At 45.0% G+C, this 24,090-nt stretch overlaps 3 protein-coding genes across 3 annotated transcripts; all 3 read left to right on the top strand.

The window, feature by feature from the left end:
- The first annotated feature begins 362 nt into the window (after positions 1-362).
- Positions 363-4,338, top strand: LOC133932761 (transmembrane protein 236-like). Its single transcript, XM_062379593.1, has 4 exons — positions 363-814; positions 995-1,067; positions 1,822-1,945; positions 2,400-4,338. Exons 1-4 carry the CDS (start codon positions 543-545, stop codon positions 3,083-3,085), a joined length of 1,155 nt encoding a protein of 384 aa, XP_062235577.1. The 5' UTR covers positions 363-542; the 3' UTR covers positions 3,086-4,338.
- A 1,137-nt stretch (positions 4,339-5,475) lies between these two features.
- On the top strand, positions 5,476-16,345 carry mrc1a (mannose receptor, C type 1a). Its single transcript, XM_062379591.1, has 30 exons — positions 5,476-5,629; positions 5,748-6,149; positions 7,464-7,637; positions 8,137-8,292; positions 8,382-8,495; positions 8,730-8,870; positions 8,955-9,137; positions 10,170-10,327; positions 10,436-10,552; positions 10,647-10,762; positions 10,873-11,021; positions 11,327-11,526; positions 11,624-11,739; positions 11,827-11,908; positions 11,987-12,131; positions 12,232-12,270; positions 12,639-12,802; positions 12,925-12,989; positions 13,099-13,199; positions 13,276-13,415; positions 13,634-13,742; positions 13,851-14,023; positions 14,126-14,231; positions 14,313-14,545; positions 14,642-14,807; positions 14,914-15,066; positions 15,145-15,261; positions 15,373-15,531; positions 15,607-15,639; positions 15,738-16,345. Exons 1-30 carry the CDS (start codon positions 5,560-5,562, stop codon positions 15,968-15,970), a joined length of 4,314 nt encoding a protein of 1,437 aa, XP_062235575.1. The 5' UTR covers positions 5,476-5,559; the 3' UTR covers positions 15,971-16,345.
- Positions 16,346-16,916: 571 nt separating this feature from the next.
- On the top strand, positions 16,917-23,848 carry LOC133932359 (zinc transporter ZIP12-like). The gene is made up of 13 exons (XM_062379025.1): positions 16,917-17,005; positions 17,789-18,088; positions 18,673-19,002; positions 19,077-19,284; positions 19,504-19,655; positions 19,739-19,910; positions 20,512-20,684; positions 20,770-20,925; positions 21,102-21,182; positions 22,459-22,531; positions 22,674-22,832; positions 22,920-23,107; positions 23,529-23,848. Exons 1-13 carry the CDS (start codon positions 17,003-17,005, stop codon positions 23,655-23,657), a joined length of 2,124 nt encoding a protein of 707 aa, XP_062235009.1. The 5' UTR covers positions 16,917-17,002; the 3' UTR covers positions 23,658-23,848.
- Positions 23,849-24,090: the final 242 nt, after the last annotated feature.

The following is a 24,090-nucleotide window of genomic DNA, read 5'->3' on the forward strand; positions in this document are numbered from 1 at the left end:
TTGCCACTAGATGGGGATACAGATATGAGAAGAGTCACAAGTGCCTCTTGGTTGGTTTGTGTCATGTGTTTTCTGGGGTCACAGACACAAGCTGATATTGATTTTTGGACAGTTATTAAGTCGAGGTATGTTTTCTGGTTGTTCAGGTTAATAATGGTAAACTTCACATGTTTTATATACTTAGAATAATAAAGGTGGTCTGTTTATGTGATGAGATGAGACTAACGTGTAGTTTTGAAGATGCCGGCAGAAGGTACACATCCTTCAGGGTGCAGAGTTAGACAACCTCTGTTTGTGTCCTGAATGTAAAGAGAGTAAAGGGCCGGTCACATCGCCGTCACACCAGCAGACACAAAGCCTACTGCAGTGTAAGCAGTTGGTCGAGCAGAGAGCCAGGACTGTGGTGTGTGGAAAATGCTAGTGGAGGCAGACAATGCACTGGTCCGAGGCCTGACCAGCCCTCAGAGGGACAGGCGTCGCCTCACTGCGACAACAGCCCCCGTCTCCCTCTCGTCTTTTTCTTTATTTTTAACCGCTCCAGCATGGGCTCGGGGGGTACGCTGAAGTTCGCCCTGTGCGAGGTTCTGCAGTTTGCAGGCCTGTGCGTGCCGCTCTTCATTGTCATGCAGAGGTTCGCCGTCATCGTGGCGAGGGTGAAAACCTCGGCGCAGCCCCCTGGAGACGCCAGCACGGCCTACTGGTTGATCGTGGCGTCCTCCATCGCCTACGTCACCTCCACTGCCCTGCTGATCTGGGTGCCCCTGAAGTACATGGTCTTCGTGAAAAAGAAGTTTCTCATTGGGAGGAAGAAGTGGTGAGTGTGTCCGACCTCGGCCCTGATGTCAGGGGCCAGTGTTTGGTCAGCAGCTGGAATCTGTGCAGCACATTCTGAGCCCTGACTGGTCCGTTGAGCCTGAACAGGCCTGTGGCTGGTTGGCACTGCACTGCTGAATATCACGACTTCCTTACCTTCCTTCCTCTGTCTTTGTATCAGGAGGCCTGTTGCACTTGTGTACGTGGTCCTGTCCACATTGCCCTGCTTTGCCTTCCTTATCGCCAGCTCTGAGGTACATGTTGCAGATTGTGTGTGATTTGTGTGATTACATCAATTTTGTTTGTATTCACATCTTGAATTTTGACCCTTCAGAGTCAGCCGGCAAGTGACCAGAACATTTAATATAATTATTCCTACTTTTGTTGTTATTACGGTGTTTGTCGTCCCGATAAGTCGCTTGGAACATAAAAAAATATACCTGCTGCAGCCATTTGTTGTAGATAAGAGGAATCGCGGGGCAATGGGAATAAAGGTGATGATTTGTGAGGAATCTTTTGGTTCTCAAGGGAGAAATATATAGCTTTATGGATAAGGAGCCACTGATAAGCAGCTTGGTTCCTCTTCCTGTCCAAGCCGCTCTTGTCAAGTCATCTGTCCATGAGGCACATTCTCACTTCCTTACTGGCCGTGGCCCAGATCCTTTAGCTGTTTTATGTGGCCCTAGCTCTCCAAAGCACCAACGTGACTTTTTGGCCCTTTCCCTTATCTGGTGTATTTTACATACGAGCAATAAATTCTGCTAAGACAACCAGCTTCTCTGCTTTGTTCTGTGTCCTGTTGGTTTGAAGCCCTGACTCAGGAAAAATCCCAAAGCTGCAAGTGATTTAGCCTAGAAACCCAGAGCGAGAAGAGGTCAGGAGTTTTGACAGTTTGATGTTAACGTGTGGTGCAAAGGGCCGTTGTTACCGTCTGTAGTGAAACTGGAAACGAGCTGATAACCGCATCAAATGTATGTTCCACTCATTGTTTTCTTGTTGGTTGCCCAGGTCCAGATAAATAACAACATGCAATATGATATGTTCACGGAGCTCCCTGTGTCACTAGTCCTCTTCTCTCTCATCTGCATTGACGTTGTGGAGAGGATACGGCACTGCAGACTGACGGGCCAGGGTGAGCGCAGCCCCCGGAACACATCACGCACATCACTCACTGAGGGCCGTAGATCCTGAACTTTCCTCTGTCAGCGACATGTACATAGTGATACCTGCTGGGCTCTACAGGTCAGGTTCTGGGAGGCAACCAATGCAGCTCTTTAAAACATTTAATCTGGAATAATCAAGAGACGCGATTAAACAAATGTGTGGGGAAAAATGCTGTAACCATAGAATCTAGCAGGAAATGGTCTGACCCAGCTCGCTTCTCGTAACACGTTGCTGAATTGACAAAACTTCAGGAAAGTTTTTTTTAAGATAAGCATTAAGGGAAGCCTAAACTGCTGTTTGGCTAAAGTTATTTGCTAATTGATGCTTTTATTTATTTATGGTCACAAGATTGAGTAGTGTATCTTTAACCCGGACCCTTGACCCACCTATCATCCTGAAAATCCTTCCTTTTGTGTCTCCAGCTAATGACATGGAGAGAGATGCTGACATTCCCTCCTCTGTCCTCACACATGTGGAGCAGGTTACACCAGTGACCCCTATCTCTCCAGCTGTGCCAGGGCCGGCTGTGCCCGGGCAAGGGGGTTCCACTCCGATGCAACCGGGGGCAAACCAGCTCGGGGACAGGAACCAGAATGGAGCAGGCGCTCGACAGGAGACGAACGGGATGCCAGGCAACCCTGGGAGACCATTTAGTATCTCTGGAATGAGCTCGCCATCAGTGAGCAGCACGGCGTACCGCATGTCTCCATACTCCTACACGGGCCCACTGAGGTTCCTGAGTGCCAGTGACGCCCGAGCGGACGTGTTCGTGGACAGTTTTGTGTTCTGGCTGGATACGGTGGAGATGGTGCGGGTGGCAGGACACCCCCTGGTCTACCACTCCGGCTGGGTGTTCCCCATCTACATCTTCAGCTACCTGTCCTGCTTGCGTGTGGTGGTCATGCCCCACAGCCCCTTGCTTTCCTCACTAGGAGTGGCTCTGCAGGACTTGCCCTTTTTCTTTGTGCGCGTCTGCCTCATTGCCTTCTTCGGCTTCGTCACACCCATCCTCTATCTGATGAAGAACTTGTTGGTGTGCCTGGCCTTTGTCTACTTCAACTTCATGACCAGGCTGAGGATCTTCAACACAGAGAGGATGTTCTTTTAAAACCAACATAAACACGTAGCGGGGGCAATATGTTGGCACCATAGACTGTAAATAAACATGGACAACTTATCTCCACTTCCTCCGAGACAAAATATTACATTTCAAACGCTGCCATCTTGCACACTCTGAGAAAAAGCTGTCATTAACCAAATTAAAACAGTTTGCACCTCACAATAAAGTTCTTGCATTGACATTTGTTGATCATTTCCTAGCCAAGTAATTTCTTAACTTTCAACCTGAAGTAGTAAATCAACACTTTGAAACTTGAGCGAGCAGTTAGCAACTTCCAGATCTTTACAAAAACTTGGATCAGTATAGTGTATGATAAAGAATAGTACAAATGTCGTAAACAATTAGCGTCCTAGCTATCACGTAGTTTTTCACAAAGAATAAAACAACTTACTTTAAATTACAAAAACATCGAGGTAAAAAACTTTCGATAAAGCTAGCCTTGTTAGCGTTAGCATCACTCAAAGCTTCCTACTTCTCTTTTTACCAGGAAATACACAAGTATATGTTTATACATGTGTGTATGATGTGTATATCATGCAAATACAAATATAAGAAGACAGATTACTAAATCACTGGCGCCTGTAACTGGTACATGCTGGTGCCACTGAGATTTCCTGTTGGATGGATCACTGCACAGTTCCATAAATGTTTTCAAGAAAACACATTTAGTTGTGACACGGAGTCAGATTCTAATGATAGAAGTTTGACAAATACTTTTACACTTAGAGAAAGGAGAATAGACTTAAAACAAACTCAATAATGAGTAGCATGTGCAACCAAACAAATATATGAACTTATGAATGCTATACAAAACATTGCCCCTGAATGCATCATGGTTTGCGGAGGCCAAAACTGAGCTTTTAGGCAATGTATTCTCACAATGGACATTATGTGTATGACTGTTTTGTGTTTACCCCTCAAAGCCCTCTCCCACGGCACGTTGACTTTCCTTTGATGTCACTCGAGACGTTTGACAGACTTTTTTCTACCATCATAAAGTGCAGTGAATATGTGAAAACATATATCCATGTTTTTTTATTATAGGTTTTTCTCTGATAAGTTATTTTCCCAAAAAAGAAAAACAAGGTGTGAGATTGTATCGTTGATACGTATATTTTGGTAAGGTAAATAAAGAACGGTAATTCAAATGTGATTGAAGTTTCACTCTTATGATCATGATATTATGTTGACGTGAATTATAGGTTCAGTGTATTTGTGGAGTTTTTGACCCCATTTAATCCCTTTTCACTGGATTTGATCTCAGATCATCCCATAAAGATCTCAAGAGAAAAGTTTTCCTGTCAAACTTCCCGTATTCCTGCAAAGAGAAAGACTCAAAACCATATTATTTATTATTGTTCTATATTTATTATTACGTCATGTGTATGGTTGTTGCTACTTTATTTAAGTACGTGAAAAGCGTTTGTACTGATTCCTAATGTCTGTCTACGTGTTTCAATGTCTCGAACCTTCACATTCAACCCGCTATAGGAAAACTGTAGCATTTTACTTCATCGCATACTGACACTGGTGTGTTTTTTTTTTCTGTCTTCTACAAATTTAAGATAAACCATTAAAATTGTTATAGCCAATACATATAATATTCACATATACTGTTTAAAAATATTTGTGTTTTTATCTATTTGTATTACTTTACAGGTATTTGTCTGTAGCTTCTATTTTCTGTGCTGCATTGTGGGTATCCCTGCAGCCTGAGGCCACAGTGGTCAGATCTCCACTCACTTCCCCCAATAGGAAGCAGGATTTCCTCCCGTCCTCTCGTTCTCCTGACCTGTATCCTCGCTGCACTCCTCACCCAAAGCCTCGCGGACCTCCTGGGGCTTCTCTCCCGCCAGCAGAAGAAAAAAAGAGTCACATCAGCAAAGTGCTGCAAATGTCATTTAATCCTCGTTTACTCTGGCACTCGCTGAGAAACCAGCACATTCCCTCAGCAGATGTGATTCACCTAATTCTTCTGACACCTCAGTTTGTATTGTTTGATGAAATCTCCTTGCTGGGTTCATTCTCCAGGCACAAATTTAGCACTGACTGAAATTCTATTTATAATGGTTCAAGAATCGCAGATAAAGGCCCCTTGATAAAAAGCCTACTCAGATAAATGTATTCCCAAAATTCATCAATCAGTTGCACTTCTGCCTTTGATTTATTAAAAATAGATCCATGCTCGTAACGTGAGCATAATGTGACACAGTCTCTCGCTTTGCTCCTCCCGTCTTCCTCTCCTGTGTGGAAGCTTGGGAAAGTGCTGTCGTTTGACCAACCTCAACAACCCATGTGACAGGATATCCATCACTGTGATTAGGGGGGGGAAAGTGCCATGTCCCTGTGTCATTGTTGCTCCATGTCACACACCTTAGCACACGCCAGACCTCCTCTCTCATGACTGGAAAACTCCTGCACCACCTCGTCCACCACTGAGTGTAAACCACACATCAGGGATAATGTTTCCCGGCTCAGGTTTGGCTGTGATCCTCTGTCTCCTGCAGGCCCTCTGCATCACTGCTGACATAGGTACGTACCCCAGGCACTTTTCTTTATGTCTATTAATCTTGTGTCTCTGTGTGTGTGTGTGTGAGTAAAATAATCATTTCATTAATGAATTGATGAAGCTCGTTGGTTCTGTTTCCAGACAGCAGCTCCTTTCTGATTTTCAACGAGAACCACAACAAGTGCATTAGGGTGGAGAGCGCCACCTCGGTGGTCATAGCCATCTGTGATCCTCACGACAAGCAGCAGCAGTTTCGTTGGGCCTCCAACTCGCGCCTCCTCAGCCTGTCCCTCAAGCTCTGTCTGGGGACCACGGAGATTAAAGAGTGGGCGAAGGTCGCCATGTTTGAATGTGATGAGAGCAGCGACCTCCAGCACTGGCAGTGCAAGAACGAGACTCTCTTTGGCCTAAAAGACCAGGACCTGCACTTGAACTGGGGCCACCGCAATGAGAGGAACTTACTGATCTACCAGGGCTCGGGGCACTGGAGTCGCTGGAGGCTATTTGGCACTCGGGGAGACCTTTGCTCGAAGGGGTATCAAGGTAGGAATCCTTGATCTTCAACTGACAAAGCCATAATCATGTCTACTGTGGTTTTTAAACGTAGTTGAGGAGCTGGGGATTGAATCCGGTTCCTGGACGACCCGTTACGCCTCCTGAGCCACAGCCGCCATCCTCAGATTGCAAAAAACTATTATATTTAAGTAATATAAATATAATAATTGTCTATTTATAATTTCGGCCATGTAGACCAAATAGCAGGTGCTATGGCTATAGAATAGATAAAATATATATGACTAACAACTCTGTGGTAACCTTTTAAAATTTAAATGATATGACCGCTTTGACACGGGGAAATAAATCTATATAACTGAGGACAGAAATACTTGAAAGATCATTAGGGTTTGTTTTCAGATATTTCTATACGGGCAAACGTTTGATAGATGTGAGGAAATGTGTGAAAGAGTAAAATAAAGTGAACATCAAGACACATGCAGCATCTGATGTGTCAGCTATAGTGACATAGCAACTTTGTAAAGCATAAGTTGCTTGCTTATTTGCTTGGGGGGGGGGTTCACTGATCTAAAATAAATGAGTTCCCCCTGCAGAGTGGCCCAGTTGGTAAAGCACCACAAATACCAAGCTTTGTTGGATATGAAGGGACTCACTGCGAGCGCCTGACCTTTTCAAGGGCTGTCGAGGGAATCCTGCCAAATCTGTGGTCTAATATTGGACTAATCCTCTGTGTAAATGAGGCCAATCTAATAAATGTACCCACAGAAAATACAAGGAGCAGATCAAACAAATCACAAATGGTCAAAAGTTCAGTCTACATCTCTTTCTAAGAATTTGTTTAATAGATTGTTCCACGAAACTACAGCTTTGCATTGGTGTTTTCGACAATTGTGTTCTTCCATCCTTGTGGCACCGTGTTCAAAAGTAGTTTATAAAGAAATTGTCCATTGGCTCGCAGGGGTCTGAGTCCTAATGTCAACTCAAACTAACATCTCAAGGATGAACTGGTACTTCGAGCCTTCTCACCAAAACGTCCATGAATCATTTCCCTAATGCTGTATAGCCCGTATTCACAAATCTTAATCTGCCTCATTTGGTTTAAAAATCTGTACGAGGTGATTCATCACCTGTCTTCAACCCTCAACTAGGCTGAGGAAAACTTCAAAAAAACAGAGTCAGAAACCTCAGGAGGCGTCTCCCCAGACGAACAGAGGTGCAACAGACATGGCGTGTAACAGAGCACGTCGACAAAATAACCTTATTTTAAACATCCACGAGAAGAGACAGACAATCACGTCCCTGTGTAACGATTCCATGTCCACGTTCATTCTGTCTCCTCAGAGATTTTCACCATAGGGGGCAATTCGTTAGGACGCCCCTGTCTGTTCCCTTTCAAGTTTGAGAAGAAGTGGTTCGCTGAGTGCACGAAGGAAGGCCGATCGGACGGGCAGCTGTGGTGCGCCACAGAGAGGGATTACGATGAAGTGAAGAAGTGGGGCTTCTGTCCCACCCAAGGTGAGGGGGGGGGGGGGGGGGGGGGGGGCATGTTTTCACCTAGAAGTCTACGGTTCTTCAACATCTGTAATCATCAGGTTGTTATATATATACCCTAACTTTTCTTTTGACCGCACCACACAGAGTGATCTTGTTGGTTTGTGTAAGTGCTCTCACTAAAGGGGTCAGTGCTGACAGGTTCCTGCCCCCCTCCCCTCTTCCCTCAGAAGAACAACACCACCACTTCCTCTTTTGAGTTGTCAACACAGCACTGCTCTGTTTTCCTCTTCGCGTCTGCCTGTCGTTCCCCTGACACTGCTCTAAAACTGGGGCAGGAAAGGAAGAGACGGGAAAAAGCAAAGTCACTTTTACAATAGAAGCAAAACCTCAGCAGTTCCTAGATAATAATGAAGGAGCTTTTATTCAGTTTTCCGTTTTAGGACTTTTATTGGTTCTTAAAATTCATTCAGGTCAATTACAGAGGTGAATGATTTAAAAAATGTTTATTTTCCATATCCAGAGTCCTCAGGTTGGGACACGGACCCGGTCACTGAGGTTCAGTATCAGAGGAACACACAGTCAGTGTTGACCTGGCATCAGGCGAGGAAGAGCTGCCAGCAGCAGGGAGCCGACCTGCTCAGCATCGTCGAGCTGCACGAGCAGTCGTACATCTCAGGTACGACTTTGACCTTGTGACAGCCTCCCGTACCACGCAGTGTTACAGTGCTGGGTGTTAAAAGCTTTGCAATGCGTGTGTTGGCACAGGGTTGACAAGCACTTTCGGGACATCTCTGTGGATTGGACTGAACTCCTTGGATTTTGAAAGCGGTTGGCAGTGGAGCAACGGAAACCCATTTAGATATTTGAACTGGGCCCCAGGTGAGGACATAAAAATACTTCACAGTGTAATATTTCATTAAAAGAAATGTCTGATTGAGCCTGGACATGTCAAGGTTACATGCAGACTTGGTGTAGTTATTATATCACAAAAGTATATTGCACTCTGATATACACATATTGCCATTGCATATTTGGGATCGTTACATGTTTTCACAGTTATTTTGTGTGTTTTTGATCAAGCATAGATAATACAGGATGTTGTGTTTCCCACAGGTCACCCGTCATCAGAGCCTGGACTTACCTGTGCAACCCTCAACGCTGCAAAAGCCTCAAAATGGGAGAGCAGCGCCTGCACCAAGAAGCTCGGTTACATCTGTCGCAAAGGAAACTCCACCAGTCTGCCACCACCACCAAGTAAAACCATAAAATATATCAAACATATGAGTCTTCAGGGTACGAATATACAGCTGAACATATTCTCTATCCGTTTGTCTACAGGCAAAGATCAGCACAGCTTCTGCCCCAGTCACTGGGTTCCTTACGCAGGTCACTGTTACTTCCTGGAGAGGAGTAAGAAGATGTGGGGGGACGCTCTGGCTGCGTGTCACAAAGAGGGCGGAGACTTGGCCAGCATCCACAACATAGAGGAGCAGAGCTTCGTCATATCTCAATCTGGATACTGTAAGTGTGCATACAAACTATATGTAGATATTATGGAAACTCAGTGATAATTCTGTGTAATTTAAAAATGGTGAATAACATCTATACATAATTTATTTTAAGTGAGAATATTAATTGCACCAGTAGGATTTTTCTAAATCAGGGGACATGAAGGGGCCACAGTTTATACAGTAGGGACAGAAATATATCAAACCTCCATGGACAATTCGTGGTTCATTAGGGTGCATATTTAAGTCATCCCTTGTTTACGGTTTGCTCTATAACTTTGAGCAAAGCCAGACATTGATCATATTTTGAAAACTGTACCTTTTTCAAGCACATTGTGTATTTAAAGCAACATTAACTAATATGATCATATTTATTGTTAGTCGACTACTGACAGGACAGGCATATTTCAGGGGCCGATCAGATTTCAGCTGGGGCCAGTGCCCCTGAGGCCCTGACCCTTGATCAGCCCCTGGACACCACTGTGTTACATCTGTTCATTGAATATGAAGCTGCAGCTTTAGCTTAGCATAAAGACTACAAGCAGAAACCGCCTGGCTCTGTACATGTAACAGAACACATTATATCATGTTTGTTTAATCCACATAAAAAGCTCAGTGTAAAAAAATCACATTTTGTGGTTTATGTGCCAGATGGTCTTTATTTGCCAGACACAATAACTTCCTGAAATGTCTGCTAGTTGCCTGGAAAACTCACAGTGTTAACAAGACGACAATAAGTCACTTCTCCAAGCCAAGAAATACAGCAACACAGGACCTCCAGTTAAACCCTGACCATTCATTTTCACATTCTGGTTTTTGTACGTTTTAAACAAATTAAATATACATTGTTAGTGGACTTTAGAGGTTGTTTATGTAACTAATGGTCATCATGGTTCTTCCTGTTTCTAGTCTTTGCCCTAAGCTAAGCTAATCACTTGCATGCAGCTATGTCTAAATATTAATGTGCAGGAAGCGAGATTGGCATCAGTGTTCTCAGCAACAAAAGCTATGACCATGCTCCATTAATATGTGCATGTGCCTATAGTGCGGACAGATGTGCTCTGGATTGGCTTGAACGATCAGAAGAACCAGATGTTGTTCGAATGGTCCGATCACTCCCACGTCACCTTCACCCAGTGGCAAACAGGCGAACCCTCTCACGCCACCAACCTCCAGGAAGACTGTGTCCTCATCGGAGGAAAGGTAACAGCCGTCACTCTCCAAATACACACAGAGCAAATCATAATTCCAATTTATTATCATACGACTGGCAGCGTTTCCCAGCAGTTATATTCAGTGTTGCTCACACAGGATGGACGTTGGGTAGATCACATGTGTGAAAAGTCGTACGGGTACATCTGCAAGAAGAAGGCCTCCACGAAACCACCAGAGGGCGCCGAAGAGGACGCCAACCCTGGATGCAAGCTAGTGAGCGATGATGATGTCTGCTTTGAATCAAACAATAAATCCTTCAGATCAGATTCATATTCACTGTGTTTGTGCTCGTGTCGCCGTCAATCAGGGCTCGATCAGGTTTGGTTCCTACTGTTACAACATCGGAGCCGAGACGAAAACTTTTGATGATGCAAAGCAGACGTGCTCCGAGGCCGGCGCACATCTGGTGGATGTGGGTGACAGGTATAGTCTCATCCATTCAAGTCGTCTGTATTTGGATTATTTGCCCCTATTGTTCGGTAATTTAGAATCATCATCAAGTTGTTTCATCACTTTTTTCGTCCTTCCTGCAGATATGAGAGCGCCTTCCTGGTCAGTCTGGTGGGTTTAAGGCCAGAGAAGTATTTCTGGACGGGTTTGACCAACACAGAAGACATAAACACTTTCCGATGGACGACCAATAGAAAGGTCGCCTTCACTCATTTCAACGTGGGAATGCCAGGTACAGCTTCTCTTTACTTTACAGTGTAACCATGATTCCTAATGGATTTTGTGTTATATACTGCATTGTATACCTGCATGTATAAATTATGTGCATGTCAGCTATCGATCCCTTAGACTGTAGATAAAGATGGACGCCATGACAGCTCTCAAAAGTGCAGCCTAATCATCTCCAAAACGACACACGCTAATAACTTGTAAATGAGAAATTGAGTGCACCCTCACTACTGGTAACGATCTTGACATGTAGGTTAGCTTGTCACAATAATTATTTTTTTCCATTTCCTCTTCTGTGTTTAACAAAAGCTAGAAAACAGGGATGCGTTGCCATGAAAACTGGGGTCTTCGCCGGATTATGGGATGTGGTCACGTGCAGCAACAAGGAGAAATACATCTGCAAGAAACCAGCGGAGGGTTTGCAGCTGACGACGGTGCCGCCCCCCACCCCGGCCCTCAGCTGTGCCTCTGGGTGGTTCCCGGTCACCACGGGGAACGTCTGCTACCAGGTAGGAGGAAAAACTTTTACTGACCTGAAAAAAATCTTTGCTTTTTTCACCGCCACCCTAAAATCTGACCCATTGTGCCTTTTTCACTCATTCAAAGCTTTTCACAAGACGAGGGGATCTGAAGAAGACGTGGTCTGAAGCACATGACTTCTGCAAGGCCATCGGTGGGGACCTGATCAGCATCCACAGTGGGCAGGACCTAAACAATGCGGAGTATGTTAACTCACTAGCTTGTGCGTGTCTAATTCTGTATGTTAATTGAGAATTCAGGCAGTAAGGGTGAGTTCTTCTGTCCTGCAGGCTTCACTTCTCTGACGCAGCTTGGATTGGCTTCAGCTCCCTGGATACCAGTCAAGGTTTTGTGTGGAGTGATGGGTCCCCTGTATGTAGCACTTCATTGTTATCAACTACAATCTTTTACCCACTGGGATCCTAATAACGTGTATTTCCAACAATCTAGAGCAACTATGACAGCTGGGCCTTTGGAGAACCGAACAACTACAACGACAATGAGCACTGTGCAGAAGTCCAGTCTTACTACGGACGCCACTGGAACGATCGGCACTGTGATTCCAACAACAACTGGATCTGCCAGATACGGAAAGGTAACACGGAGCTCCAGTTCAAATGGAGCCATTTATCTAAACCAGTCGTATCAGAGTTTTGTGCCGTGGTTTTCTCCTTTAATGCATCTTGTATTTTCAGGTGTGACCCCCAACCCGGAGCCTGTCAGTGTTCCAACAGGTACGGTTCAGCAGCGTCGTCGTTGTTTTAACGTATCCAGAGTTGCACAAATATATTTCTGTAAACTACAAAGATATTGCTTTACCTGACTTGTTATCAGGGTTACTGCTTGTCAGTCAATTTGATCCAATCAAGGTCACTCTGCATGGACAGTTCACAACCTAATCTTAATTTTCAAATTAAATGTTACTGGATAAAAATGTCTTGCCATTAACCAAATATTTACTATTGTTTGCGTATTTATCATCAACAAATTGTCAAACTTTTGAGTTGAGGTGACGCTCCCTTAAGTCCGACCCATTATTCCCATTATTCTTTCTGTAGATTCCAAATGCTGTAACTGTTTTTTCCCCACCCCGCATTTCCAGTATACAACACCACAAAAGATGGCTGGCTCATATACAACGACACGCAGTATTTCTTCAACCCTGACCCCCTTGCCATGGAAGCTGCCAGAGTCTTCTGCAAAAAAAACTTTGGCGATCTTGTAGTCATCACGGGGGAGAGTGAGAGGAAGTTCCTCTGGAAACAGGCAAGGGATTCAGAGAATGTCATGTTTAATAACGCTGGATTTCAAAGCAGCAGCATGTTCTCCTGCTGGCAAAAGTGTGGAGTTCTGTATTTGACTTAACGTCTCTCACCATTATCTCACAGATATTGAAAGCCTCAGAGGGACAGTACTACATTGGCATGGTGGTGAATTTGGATCATTCATTCAGGTAAATCACACGGGGCCATTTACCGTACATCTATCTGACATTTAGGATATGAAACATTGATGTGTTTCTGAGTTTTTAGTTGTATTTATAGTTATGTTTCCATTTCTAGCTGGCTGGACGGCAGCCCTGTAACTTACACTGCATGGGAACACAATGAGCCCAACTTTGCTAACAATGACGAAAACTGTGTGTCTATATACAAGAGCATGGGTGAGTCCAAATCAGAGACAGTCTTCATAGTGTTATTTAGTCTTCATAGTATTTATTCACGGTCCTCTGCTCACAGGCTACTGGAACGATATTAACTGTGGGATGGAGCTTCCTTCCATCTGCAAAAGAAGCAGCAGTTTTGTCAACACAACGATGGTCCCCACCACGGTTCCTAAAGGAGGATGTGCACCAGGGTGGATTTCTTTTAGAGGAAAGGTAATTGCATGTAACTGTGCCTAGCACCAATTGCTTGAAGACAATGCTGACACTCAGCATGGGCTTTCTTTAATCGTGGCAAAGGTTTTCAGGATTTAAACTTTCCCGTGTGCATGATGCAAATCTGTCGCCGGGAAACTGTGTTTCTCATCTGTTGTCTGGTTATCTGCTGTCCATGTGCAAGTTATTCCGACACACAACTCATCTTGTTTATACAGTGCTACAAAATTGTCACGGGGGATGACAATAACACGTGGCAGAACGCCAGGACGTACTGCATAAACCAGGGAGGAAATCTGGCTTCTATCGTCAGTGACAGCGAGCAAGGTGAGGAATATGGGCTTCAGTGGTCGAGGTATACAGTTCTCAACGTGGTATGAAAGTCTCACAACTTTGGGAAATGAGTTTTGAGAGTAATGGTTTCTTCCCTTGTAGCTTTCCTAACATCACAGATGCTGAGATACAATGAAAACTTGTGGATCGGCATGAATGATGTGAACTGGGAGATGCACTTTGTGTGGACAGACGGTAGAGGCATTTCATACACCAACTGGGCAAAAGGACACCCAGCCTCTGGGCCGGAAGGACGATACTCAGTACTAGATGAGGTTATTTCTGCTTCTATAACGAAACCAAACTCTCTCTTGAACAATACAAAGTAAAATGTACCGACCACGCTGTGCTGAGGTTCCCTTTTCGTCCCTTCACAGGTGTTTGACTGTGTGATCATGGTGGGCAGCGTCAACAAACTCAAAGGATTTTGGAAAGTGGATGACTGTAACACAAAAAAAGGCTTCATCTGCAAAAGAAACATCGGTGAGTGAAACACGAGTGAGCTCAATTTTCTGTTTGTTTTCTGAGATCGCGACTAACGACTGAGGTGTGCTGCTCACAAAGATTCCCAGATCGTGGTTCCACCCACCACCGTGTCACCGAAGACGTTCTACAAGCTCGGCAATGATTCCTACAAACTGGTGACGCAGAAGATGAGATGGGACGAGGCGAGGAGGCAGTGCCAGGCAGACGATGCAGACCTGGCCAGTATCATGGACCCTGTAGCTGAGGCTTCCATCACATTGCAGATTTCCAAGCACAATGAACCCGTGTGGATTGGCCTCAACAGCAATGTGGTAGAGAACAGTTACTCTTCAGCACTAGTTCAAACTTGGACGAGGAGTTTCTTTCTTTCTTTTCATTAATGCAAGTGGTGATTTCTTTTTTCACAGACTGGTGGTCGGTACAAGTGGGTCGATGGCTGGTCACTGTCTTACACCAAATGGGGAAAAGATGAGCCTAAAAACAATTACGGCTGTGTGTATATGGATGTGGACAAAAAGTGGAAGACTGCATCCTGCACTGAGAACTACTATTCCCTCTGCAAGAGGTCACCAGGTCAGACAGTCCCGCCGGTGCTTTTCATGCACTTTGTGCCGCACATAACCAAACCACAAAGCGTGAGCTCCTGAGACGAAGATGCCGTCTCCTGTCTCTTTTTCAGACATCGCTCCCACAGAGCCGCCGCAGCTTCCCGGCAGCTGTCCGGAGCCGAAGAGCCGAAGAACCTGGATTCCTTTCAGAGGCCACTGTTACGCCTTCCTCAGCGCACAAGTGGACAACTGGGCCCATGCCTCCGTCGATTGCATGAGAATGGGTATGTTACAAAAAAGAAGTCCACTGATAAATGATACATGCATATTTAACAGTATGCAACTGTGGCTGTGTTCCTCAGGTGCATCTCTGGTGAGTGTTCAGGACCCTCAGGAGGGTGAGTTCATACAACAGAACCTGGAGATGCTGCAGGACATAGCCAAAACCTTCTGGATCGGCCTCTTCAAGACCCATGAAGGTGAGCGGGGCTTATACTAAAATGAATGTATGTCAGTGGCGGATCCAGATGCAGGGCGAGGGCCTCTATCTTGTCAGAAATCCTTTTAAAACGTATGGTTCTCTGTTTCAGGTGAGTGGCAGTGGATCGATGACAGCGTTTTGGACTACACCAACTGGAATTCGGGGATGCCCAAGTCAGACTCGTGTGTAGACATCCATTCTGACACTGGACTGTGGAGTACGAACAGCTGCGGCAGATACAGGTCTTACATCTGCAAAAGACCAAAAGGTAAGCTCAATGAACCGTAACTTTCACGTGTTCTATCAATAACTGTTATTGATCAATTGTTTTTGTTTGTTTCAGTTATTACACCGACAGAAAAGCCTCCATCTGTTGGTAAGTTACTTAATCCTCTGCATGGAGTGCATATGATGATTCAAATTTCTAAACTTTAACCAATTCAATGTTAAATCTGTTGTGTTTTGCCTCCACAGCACACGTCATCGAAGAAGCTTCTCATGGGTCGGCTGGCATGACCGTGTCCGTGGTGCTGGTCGTAATCGCTATTTTTGGACTCGGCGCCTTCCTCCTCTTCCGTAATCGGATACTCACAAGTGTCTCGGGAGAAAGCACCTTCGACAACAAGTTATATTTCAACAATCCGATCCGAGCCCTTGTGGACACCAAGGGTCTGGTGGCCAACATCGAGCAAAATGAACACGCGTAGGAAGACGTGGAGGTCAACCCGTGCTTCATTTCAGATCACTTGGACTGGATCAGAAATAATGATTTTCAGGATCATTACACACATAACTCTTGCCAAAACTGGCACTGCACTAAGCCAATTACAGACAAGATAATATAAAAAATTATGTGATTTGTGAAATGTGTACAGAGTTAGTTTTTTTACGTTTACCAATCAACATAACGAAGAAACATTTGCGGATCAAAAGGAAAAAATTCATTTGAAGATGTGTTTTTTATTTTTTATTTCAATCTTGCTCAACTGAATTGCTTTTTATTATTTTCCGTGTGTTCATCAAACTATTTCTGGCTCTCGACAATGTAAATAGATGCTCAATAAAAAAAATATCAAATTGTCCTTTTTGCTCATTTTGTGGAAATAAGTTCCTGATCAAATGTAACAGGCCCAGCACCTGCAACATCTTGACAATGACACTTGAACCTTCTCGCTGCGTGACAGGGCCCGAACTGTTCCCTTCAATTTAATTAAGCTGCACCAAACTTCACACATTCATATATATCAGTCCCCTAAATATGCCTGATTTGTCTTTTCAATAGAGCTATAAAGCCCAATCTCACAATGTTAAAGTGAGTGAAAAGTCTTAAATCAAATTCTCCCCCAAACTCTCTCATCCACTTCATATAAAGACCAAGACCAATGTTTCTTTGTTTGGTATTATCTTGTGGTTCTGCATAGAGACAAATGATAAAAATCAAAGTCAAGTAGATCCGATGCTGAATTTGGAGATTTCTAATCCCCCCCCCCCACCCCCACCCCCCCCACCACCACCGCCTCTCCCTAAAAGTGAGGCATTGCTCTCCATGGCAACCGCAGCCCTTTGAAAGGCTGTCGCAACTAATCCTCGGGGGCTTTACTCAACTCTTACTTCTCGTAAGAGGGTTTTACCAACAGAACCGATGCCAGAGAATCGACCGGATCCTGTGTTTACCCGTCCAGAGGAGGAGGAGAACAAACCCGCAGCCACATCAGCAGCAGAGAGGAGCACAGGGGATAATGGTAAGCCCGGTTCATCCTCTGTATCTCAGGTGTCACTGCAGCTTTTAGCAAACAGCTCTGCCCTCGTGTGTGTTTTGCTCGGGGGAGTTGACCCCGGCCGGGTGGCGTGCTGCGTGGGAGGATGCTGGAAAAGGGTTTGTGGGAAAAAAAAGCTTGGCGTGTTTTGTTTTGCGTGTTTGATCTTTGATGACTCAGAGATCGTGGAGAAGAAGAGGAACATTGGGATGGAAGGTGACTGGTGTTTTTACACATGTGGGCTTGTGTATCCAACAAACAACAGCAGTTCCCGATGTCCACAAACAACTGATGCTGCTAAAAGAACGAAACTGGTTCAATGCATAGAATAAAAACTGCCAGTGTAAAATCAAATAAACTTCATCACTTCAGGACTTCTCTGTTTTCATCGTGGCTCTCCGTCTGCCTCACTGTCGCCACAGTCTCCCCATTGATGCCCCTTCCCTCTGCCCCCGTGTTCCCTCTCACTTGCCTGCACTAATCTTTTTGTTGTGGTCCGAGGGGCCCGGGCTTTGGCTGACCACTCGGCACAGTGAGGGTCGGCGCAGCTGAAGGGTGCCGAGCCTTCCGGTCCCCCACGCACCCGATCTGGCAGGCCTATTATTAACGCCTCCCTCAGCAAGAACACATCCGCCGCTCTTCTTTTTTTAGAGGCTTTTTACTCCGTGATCTCCTCATTCACCTTGAATCAAAAATTGTCTATCTCTCTCTCTCTCGCTCTCTCTTTCTCTCGCAGTCCTTCTCACGTTCTCATTTGTTATCTCATAGCCCTTAGCCCGCCCTGGGAGCTCGAGGGACTCGGACGTTCCCCGCAGGAACATGCACTTCAGGAGCGGTCCCCCTCTTCTGCTGTTGCTGCTGCCCCTTTGTCTGCTGGGGAGCGTGGTGGAGGTGAAAGGGCAGGAGTGGGGGTACCTGCAGGAGGCCCTCGAGGCCCTGGGTCTTCCCCAGGGGACGGATGACAGACCCCAGCTCCAGAGGAACAAAACCGGGGTCCTGATCTCCATGCTTCTACAGGCGGTGCACTGTGCAGAGCAGACAGGCACCTCTCAAGACAACTGCGACGAGGTACGCCTTTCTTTACACCCAGTATGCTGAATGCTTATCATGCATTCAGCCCCAGTTCCTGTCTGCTTATTCCATGAAATGTGCTTGTTATGGGTGGAATGCGAAGTGAATGTGGAGGCTTAAGTCCTTGACCTCCATGGGGCATTCATGCTGAGTGGCTTTATCCATCACATTTGACATAACAAACTCCAGAGAATGGGGCTGGAGGTACTTCACATGTTTGTGCAGGTGGAGCTGTCACCGGGATTATCGAGCCTTGACATGAGGTTTAGAAATTAACACAGCAACTTTTTCTGCTTTCCAACATTGTTTTCTGAATAATCTTCTCCGTCTAACTAAGAGCGGTGCTTCACCCACTCTCCGATCCTTCCGTACTTTCTGTGTGGGTCCGATCAGGCTCGTATTCAAAAGCACAGCAGCTGGACATTTCTGTGTGCAAGGAGAAAATGGGCCTTTTATCCAGCTGGCCTGCATTTTATCTTTTTTCCCTCACATGTAAATGTTTTATAAGCCTCACGTGACTTGATGTTCTGCCACTTTATGTCCTTAAAATATCTCTGATGTTCTTCCTATTCTCGTTCCAGTGCCTGACACCGGAGGTAGCCCTCTCTGCGCTAGAGGATGATGGGAAATCTTACCTCACGGAGGACGACTACCAGCGGATCTCCACTGTTCTGCTGTACTACATCATCAACCTGCAAGACCTGTGTGTGTCAGACGCCGCCTCCTCTTCCTCCCTTTCCTCCCCCTCCTCGTCATCTGGGAACTATCAGTTCTACCTCCTGGCCCTCACCAATCTACACCCCACTGAGGACGACCAGTTCCTGTCACTCAGTGAAACCGAGAGTATTCTGCAGGTCATCAACCAGCACTACCACCCCTCCAACCTGCAAGACGCCTCCTTGGATATGCAAGTATGAGATTAGTCATTTAGGGAATCTACCTCTCATGCATGCACAGATCAGTCATGTCACCTTTGACCCCACAGTGCATCGATGCCGCTCATCTTCTCCAAGATGTTGACGTGAAAGAAAACCCAGGTGCTGATGAGTCCTCTGTGCCCAGAGTGGCTGCAGCCATTATCAGCCACATCCTGCAGGGCCACTGCTTCAGACGGAGGAATCTCCCATCACCAGCCTTCTTCACCGACTATATCTTTCAATCCCTGAATCGCACAAGCAACCTGCAGATCCCAGGTAAGTTGTTATTTTATGAAATCCATGCAAAATGTAGCTGCATGTTCCTAGAAGACAGCAAATAAACAAACGTGGAAAACCAACTCATTTAGATCAATCTGACCTCAGAATCAAGCCTTCTTCTTCTTCTTCTTCTTCTTCTTCTTCTTCTTCTTCTTCTTCTTCTTCTTTATCTTCTACTTTATCTTCTTCTTTATCTTCTTCCTCTCCTCCTCTCAGACCTGGAGGAGTTGCTGCATCAGCTGGGATTGGGCAGGGAGGGAGCATCTCTCTCTCACGGCAGGAAGAGGCGGAGCATCGCAGGAGGAGCCAAGCATCAGGTGGACGGATGTGACCATGAAACTGGAGCAATAACCAGAGACTGGACTGAGGTAAGGCTCAGTCAAATATCAAATGAGTCTAAAACGTTGTTTATTTGAACCTCAGACTCATTTTTTCCTTTGATTCTGAACAGATGTGTTTTTCAGCCAATCAGCTGGTGGATATTTTTGCCCTGGATCCTCATTCGCCGATTTCCAAGGAGCACTTCACACAGATTTGCCCGGCCATTATTCAGCAGTTGCTAGGCGATGCCTGTGAGTCTGCAGAGCCAGAAACCAGAGGATCACTGCCGACTGCTCTGGAGAGTAAGACACTGAGCCTCATTGTTCCCCTCTACAAACCACAGCTTCCATTATAGAGCTACTGCAACTTAGTAAAACAACTCTGTTTAGTAAATATTACACTTTAGGTCATCGATTGATCGAGGTTAAATGCAGGAAATTAGTTGGGACATTTTTTAATAGTAGTTTTCACAGATTCTGGCGATGAAATACCAGTTGTGTTATTTTGGCTTAATTGTTAACACAAATCAAATACAAACACTAAAAACATCTCAACTCAACTAATTATTCATAATTTGTTATCCTTTTTATTCATTTATTCATGTTAGATTATTGTATTTTCTAGGGCTTCTTTGCTTCATTGTATTTCTTGTGTTGTGTTTTGATACTTTTGAAAAGTGAATACAAGATAAGAAATAAGAGAATATTAAATCAAATAACTTTGGTTATAGGTCTGGTTAAGTGAAAGCAAAAAAATAAAGATTGTAAAGACTTGTAAACTGACCTTCTGATGGGTTTTTCAGTTTTTTCTGTTAACTTCATCACAATTTGTGTAATGATATTTTTTGTTGCACATTGAAAAGGCTGTTTTAAAAATAACCATCCCACCGTCTCGGATCTGCAGAGTACGGCTACAGCACGGCTGCCGTCCTGCTCATCACGGTGGGCTCCATGCTCGGCATCTGCCTGATCTTCTTCAACTCCTGCCAGGAGACGTACACGCTCATCCTGCAGCTGTTCGTGGGCCTGGCGGTGGGAACCCTGTCAGGAGACGCTCTGCTGCACCTCATCCCACAGGTGCCACTGCACCTTCCACCGTGACCAACCATACGTGTCTTGGAGAAAGTGTCTAATCACTTCCTCTTTGTTTGTCTCCTTGGAGATTCTGGGCCTCCATGGCCACACTCACAGCGGTGATGACGAGCAACACACCGAAGGGAAGGAGTATCTGTGGAAGATTCTGGGCATGATCGCTGGGATTTATGGCTTTTTCCTTATTGAAAGAATGTTCTCCTTTATATTTCCTGCTCATGGCCACGTAAGATCTGTTTTTTAGTAACCACTATCAAATTGAATCACACCACAGTAAATCATGAGAAAGGGGCTGAAGCTGAAGCTGAAGTTCAGTCCCTGTAACCAGATTGTGAACTTTGGGAGGTGGTCATGATGGTGCAGGTGAGTCACGGTGGTTTCATGACTTTCTTTTGTCTGCAGGGTCATTCCAGTGACCTCCCCCTGGAGCTCAACTGTAATGGTCAGTCACAGAGAGGCAAGTCCATCTCCACCATACAGCTGGTGAGTGTTGTCACTATCCGCTGTTCTTTTTATTAAGGGTTCTTGTCAGAGAGTCCTGATCCCTGACATCCACACCATCAGTTATGTAGTTATGGAGCAGAAAAGAGGGAGAACAAAGCAGAGCTTGGAGGGTATGGCTGTTGTATTGTACTGTAGATAGATAGATAGATAGATAAATAGATAGATAGATAGATAGATAGATAGATAGATAGATAGATAGATAGATAGATAGATAGATAGATAGAACACTTAAGTTAACATGAAAAAGTTTTTTGAGCAAACCACACTATATTTTTCTCAAAAACAAATTGTGCAACAGAGCTTATTAAAATAATATAAAAATGATTGCATGGATTAAATGTTGTGTAACAGCCGGTTGTTGACTGTGCTGGATCACTGTGCAGTTATTAAACATAATATAATTCCAATCACCTCAGTGATGCCCCACTCCCACGCTACTCCTCCACCAGTGTTGTTGTGCTGGAGGGCACCTCTCACAGTTAGAGCACATCCACACAGTTCAGCACACTGGACCAGTTCTGATCCCAAATTCATCTTTACAAGAAGACGTGAATCTACCGAATTCATGTTTACGGAGGGGGGTGGGGGGGTGGGGGGGTGGGGGGGAATAAAACAAACAACTTAAATCTACATAAATGAGTTTTTCCAGAACCGCTTTTACATAAGAGGAGATGAAGAGCGGCGTGGGAGGGAGTGAAGGAGCAGGGCATGTAGGATGTTGGAGAACGAGAAGCACTGAATCATTCAGAAAACACTTGAATCACGTAGCTGAACACAAACTGGAACATTTCAGACACACAGAACGAGATCCCTCATCCCTAGTTCCTGTTCCAGTTCAAAGGTCATTCCACAGCACGCTGTCCTTTAGCTGTCAACTCTGAGAAACAAAAACACAGAATGAATCTGGTGTGTTTGACCCCTGAGTGAAATTGACTATATAACTTCAAATTTGCTACATATCAATGTTCCATCTGCACCAATATTCAAAGGGTTCTTCCTCCAGTCATGTCCCACCCCTCTGTAAAATGTCAAGAAAATCTGTTTAGTAGTTTTTGAGTAATCCTGCTCAATAAAATCAAACAAAACGCAGACATAAACACGACGTCCCTGGCTGAGAATACAAACCGATTCTATTTCTGTGAATCTGTCTCATCCGAGCCTGCTCGTTTAACTCTGTCTTCATTTCCTAAATTAGAATATCGGGTTAAGGGGGTTCAAGCTCTGTGCTGTAAATAATTGTGTGCGTATTCTGCAGGGACCAGTGGACGACTTGGAGTGTACGGAAATATCTCCTGAGCATGCAGACACGAGGAGGCCTTCACATCAGAGTAAGCTCCCGCAGCACGAGCTGCTCGATCGCACCCGGATGAACATGTGATGTACTTTTGTAATTACTCGCCCGGCATGACAGAGCGATTGACCGGGACTGAGGATGATCGTTTACGACACAGCCTCCCTTTGTGTTCCCAGGACAGGGGGTTTCTCGGCTGGCCGTGATGGTAATTGTGGGAGACAGCCTCCACAACTTTGCCGATGGCCTGGTCGTCGGGGCGGCCTTCTCCTTTTCAGCCGAGACTGGAATGGCGACCACCGTGGCCATCCTGTGCCACGAGATCCCGCACGAGATGGGTGAGAGGTCACTGCACCTGTTGTGTTGTATTTCAACTGGAAGCTGTTTGGCTGAGCCTCTTCTCTCGTCTGGGTTTTGTGTCTCAGGGGATTTTGCCGTGCTGCTCAGCTCTGGACTCTCGGTGAAGACGGCCATGCTCATGAACCTCCTCAGCGCCCTGACGGCCTTCATCGGCCTCTACATTGGACTCTTCGTTTCCACAGAGGCAGATGTGCAGCAGTGGATCTTCGCCGTCACTGCAGGGATTTTCCTCTACCTGTCACTGGTGGAAATGGTAAGGCAGCTTTAGCAATGGCTTCTGATACTCTATATCTTTTCTAATGTCAACAGATCCCATAATAAGACCAGAACCAATGAAAAACTGAAGGTGCATGAACCACCGCTAACGCTAAATACGTCACTTCCTGCCTCCTACAGGCTCTTCCTGTTCCTGCTGCATTCTTTTTATGTGAAAATCAAAGTCTGGGACACATCTGGACCCAATTTTACAGACTTCATGTCTGAAAACAGCTTTTCTTAAGATTTACACGTTAAGAAGGATTGAATTGGCTCGGTTCTCTCACAGAGCCGTTCAGAAATCAAGGCCTTGTTGGTTTTTACCTTTTTGTGGCATTTCTCGACATTAAGAAAACTAACATCTGCAGCTGTATCCCCTCTTCTGTCAAATCCTGACCTTCTTTTCTTTCGTTTGTCAGCTTCCAGAGATGAGTCGGGTGAAGACGGACAGACCGTGTCTCCTGTTTTTCCTGCAGAACCTGGGTCTGTTGATGGGTTGGTCCTGTCTCCTGCTGCTCGCGCTCTATGAACATGAACTCAAATTTTAAAATGCACACAGAGCAAGGCATCTCTTCATGCAGGGTTTGAAGCGAAATAACTTGAGACTTGATTTTTTGTGTTTTGGAATCACTATTTAAAATAAGCTGTTGATTATTATCTGCTGCTGTGCACAACAACTGTTTGTGCAAGTGTTAGCTTGTGGTTCCAGTAATTATCGGTGAGCACAGTAAAAAATGTGTTTTATACATGATGATTTATTTTTGTTAAGTGTTATCTGTGCCTGTATCTGATGACTCAAGCTCAAACACTTTATTTGGGGAAGTTAATCTGTTATGGTCATGTGGGGAATTTGTATATTTTGTACAACGTTTTATTTTAAATATTGAATTATTACCACTTTATTTTACAGACCTGTCATTTCTGCAGTAATTCTGAATATGATCCAGTGAAATTTAATACAAATTATAATTAGAGGCAGTT

The sequence above is a fragment of the Platichthys flesus genome, chromosome 21, assembly GCF_949316205.1.
Source record: "Platichthys flesus chromosome 21, fPlaFle2.1, whole genome shotgun sequence".
Taxonomy (NCBI): Eukaryota; Metazoa; Chordata; class Actinopteri; order Pleuronectiformes; family Pleuronectidae; genus Platichthys; species Platichthys flesus.

What these genes read in the sequence shown, in the direction of transcription:
- LOC133932761 (XM_062379593.1), top strand. Translation starts at nt 543, where the DNA reads ATGGGCTCGGGGGGTACGCTGAAGTTCGCCCTGTGCGAGGTTCTGCAG. An exon ending in CTCATTGGGAGGAAGAAGTG is followed by an intron (nt 815 to 994) that starts GTGAGTGTGTCC and finishes TCTTTGTATCAG; the next exon opens with GAGGCCTGTTGCACTTGTGT. An exon ending in TCCTTATCGCCAGCTCTGAG is followed by an intron (nt 1,068 to 1,821) that starts GTACATGTTGCA and finishes TTGGTTGCCCAG; the next exon opens with GTCCAGATAAATAACAACAT.
- mrc1a (XM_062379591.1), top strand. Translation starts at nt 5,560, where the DNA reads ATGTTTCCCGGCTCAGGTTTGGCTGTGATCCTCTGTCTCCTGCAGGCC. An exon ending in CGGGGAACGTCTGCTACCAG is followed by an intron (nt 11,527 to 11,623) that starts GTAGGAGGAAAA and finishes ACTCATTCAAAG; the next exon opens with CTTTTCACAAGACGAGGGGA. An exon ending in GATACTCAGTACTAGATGAG is followed by an intron (nt 14,024 to 14,125) that starts GTTATTTCTGCT and finishes GTCCCTTCACAG; the next exon opens with GTGTTTGACTGTGTGATCAT.
- LOC133932359 (XM_062379025.1), top strand. An exon ending in ACTGCCGACTGCTCTGGAGA is followed by an intron (nt 19,911 to 20,511) that starts GTAAGACACTGA and finishes TCGGATCTGCAG; the next exon opens with AGTACGGCTACAGCACGGCT. An exon ending in GAGGAGGCCTTCACATCAGA is followed by an intron (nt 22,532 to 22,673) that starts GTAAGCTCCCGC and finishes TTGTGTTCCCAG; the next exon opens with GACAGGGGGTTTCTCGGCTG.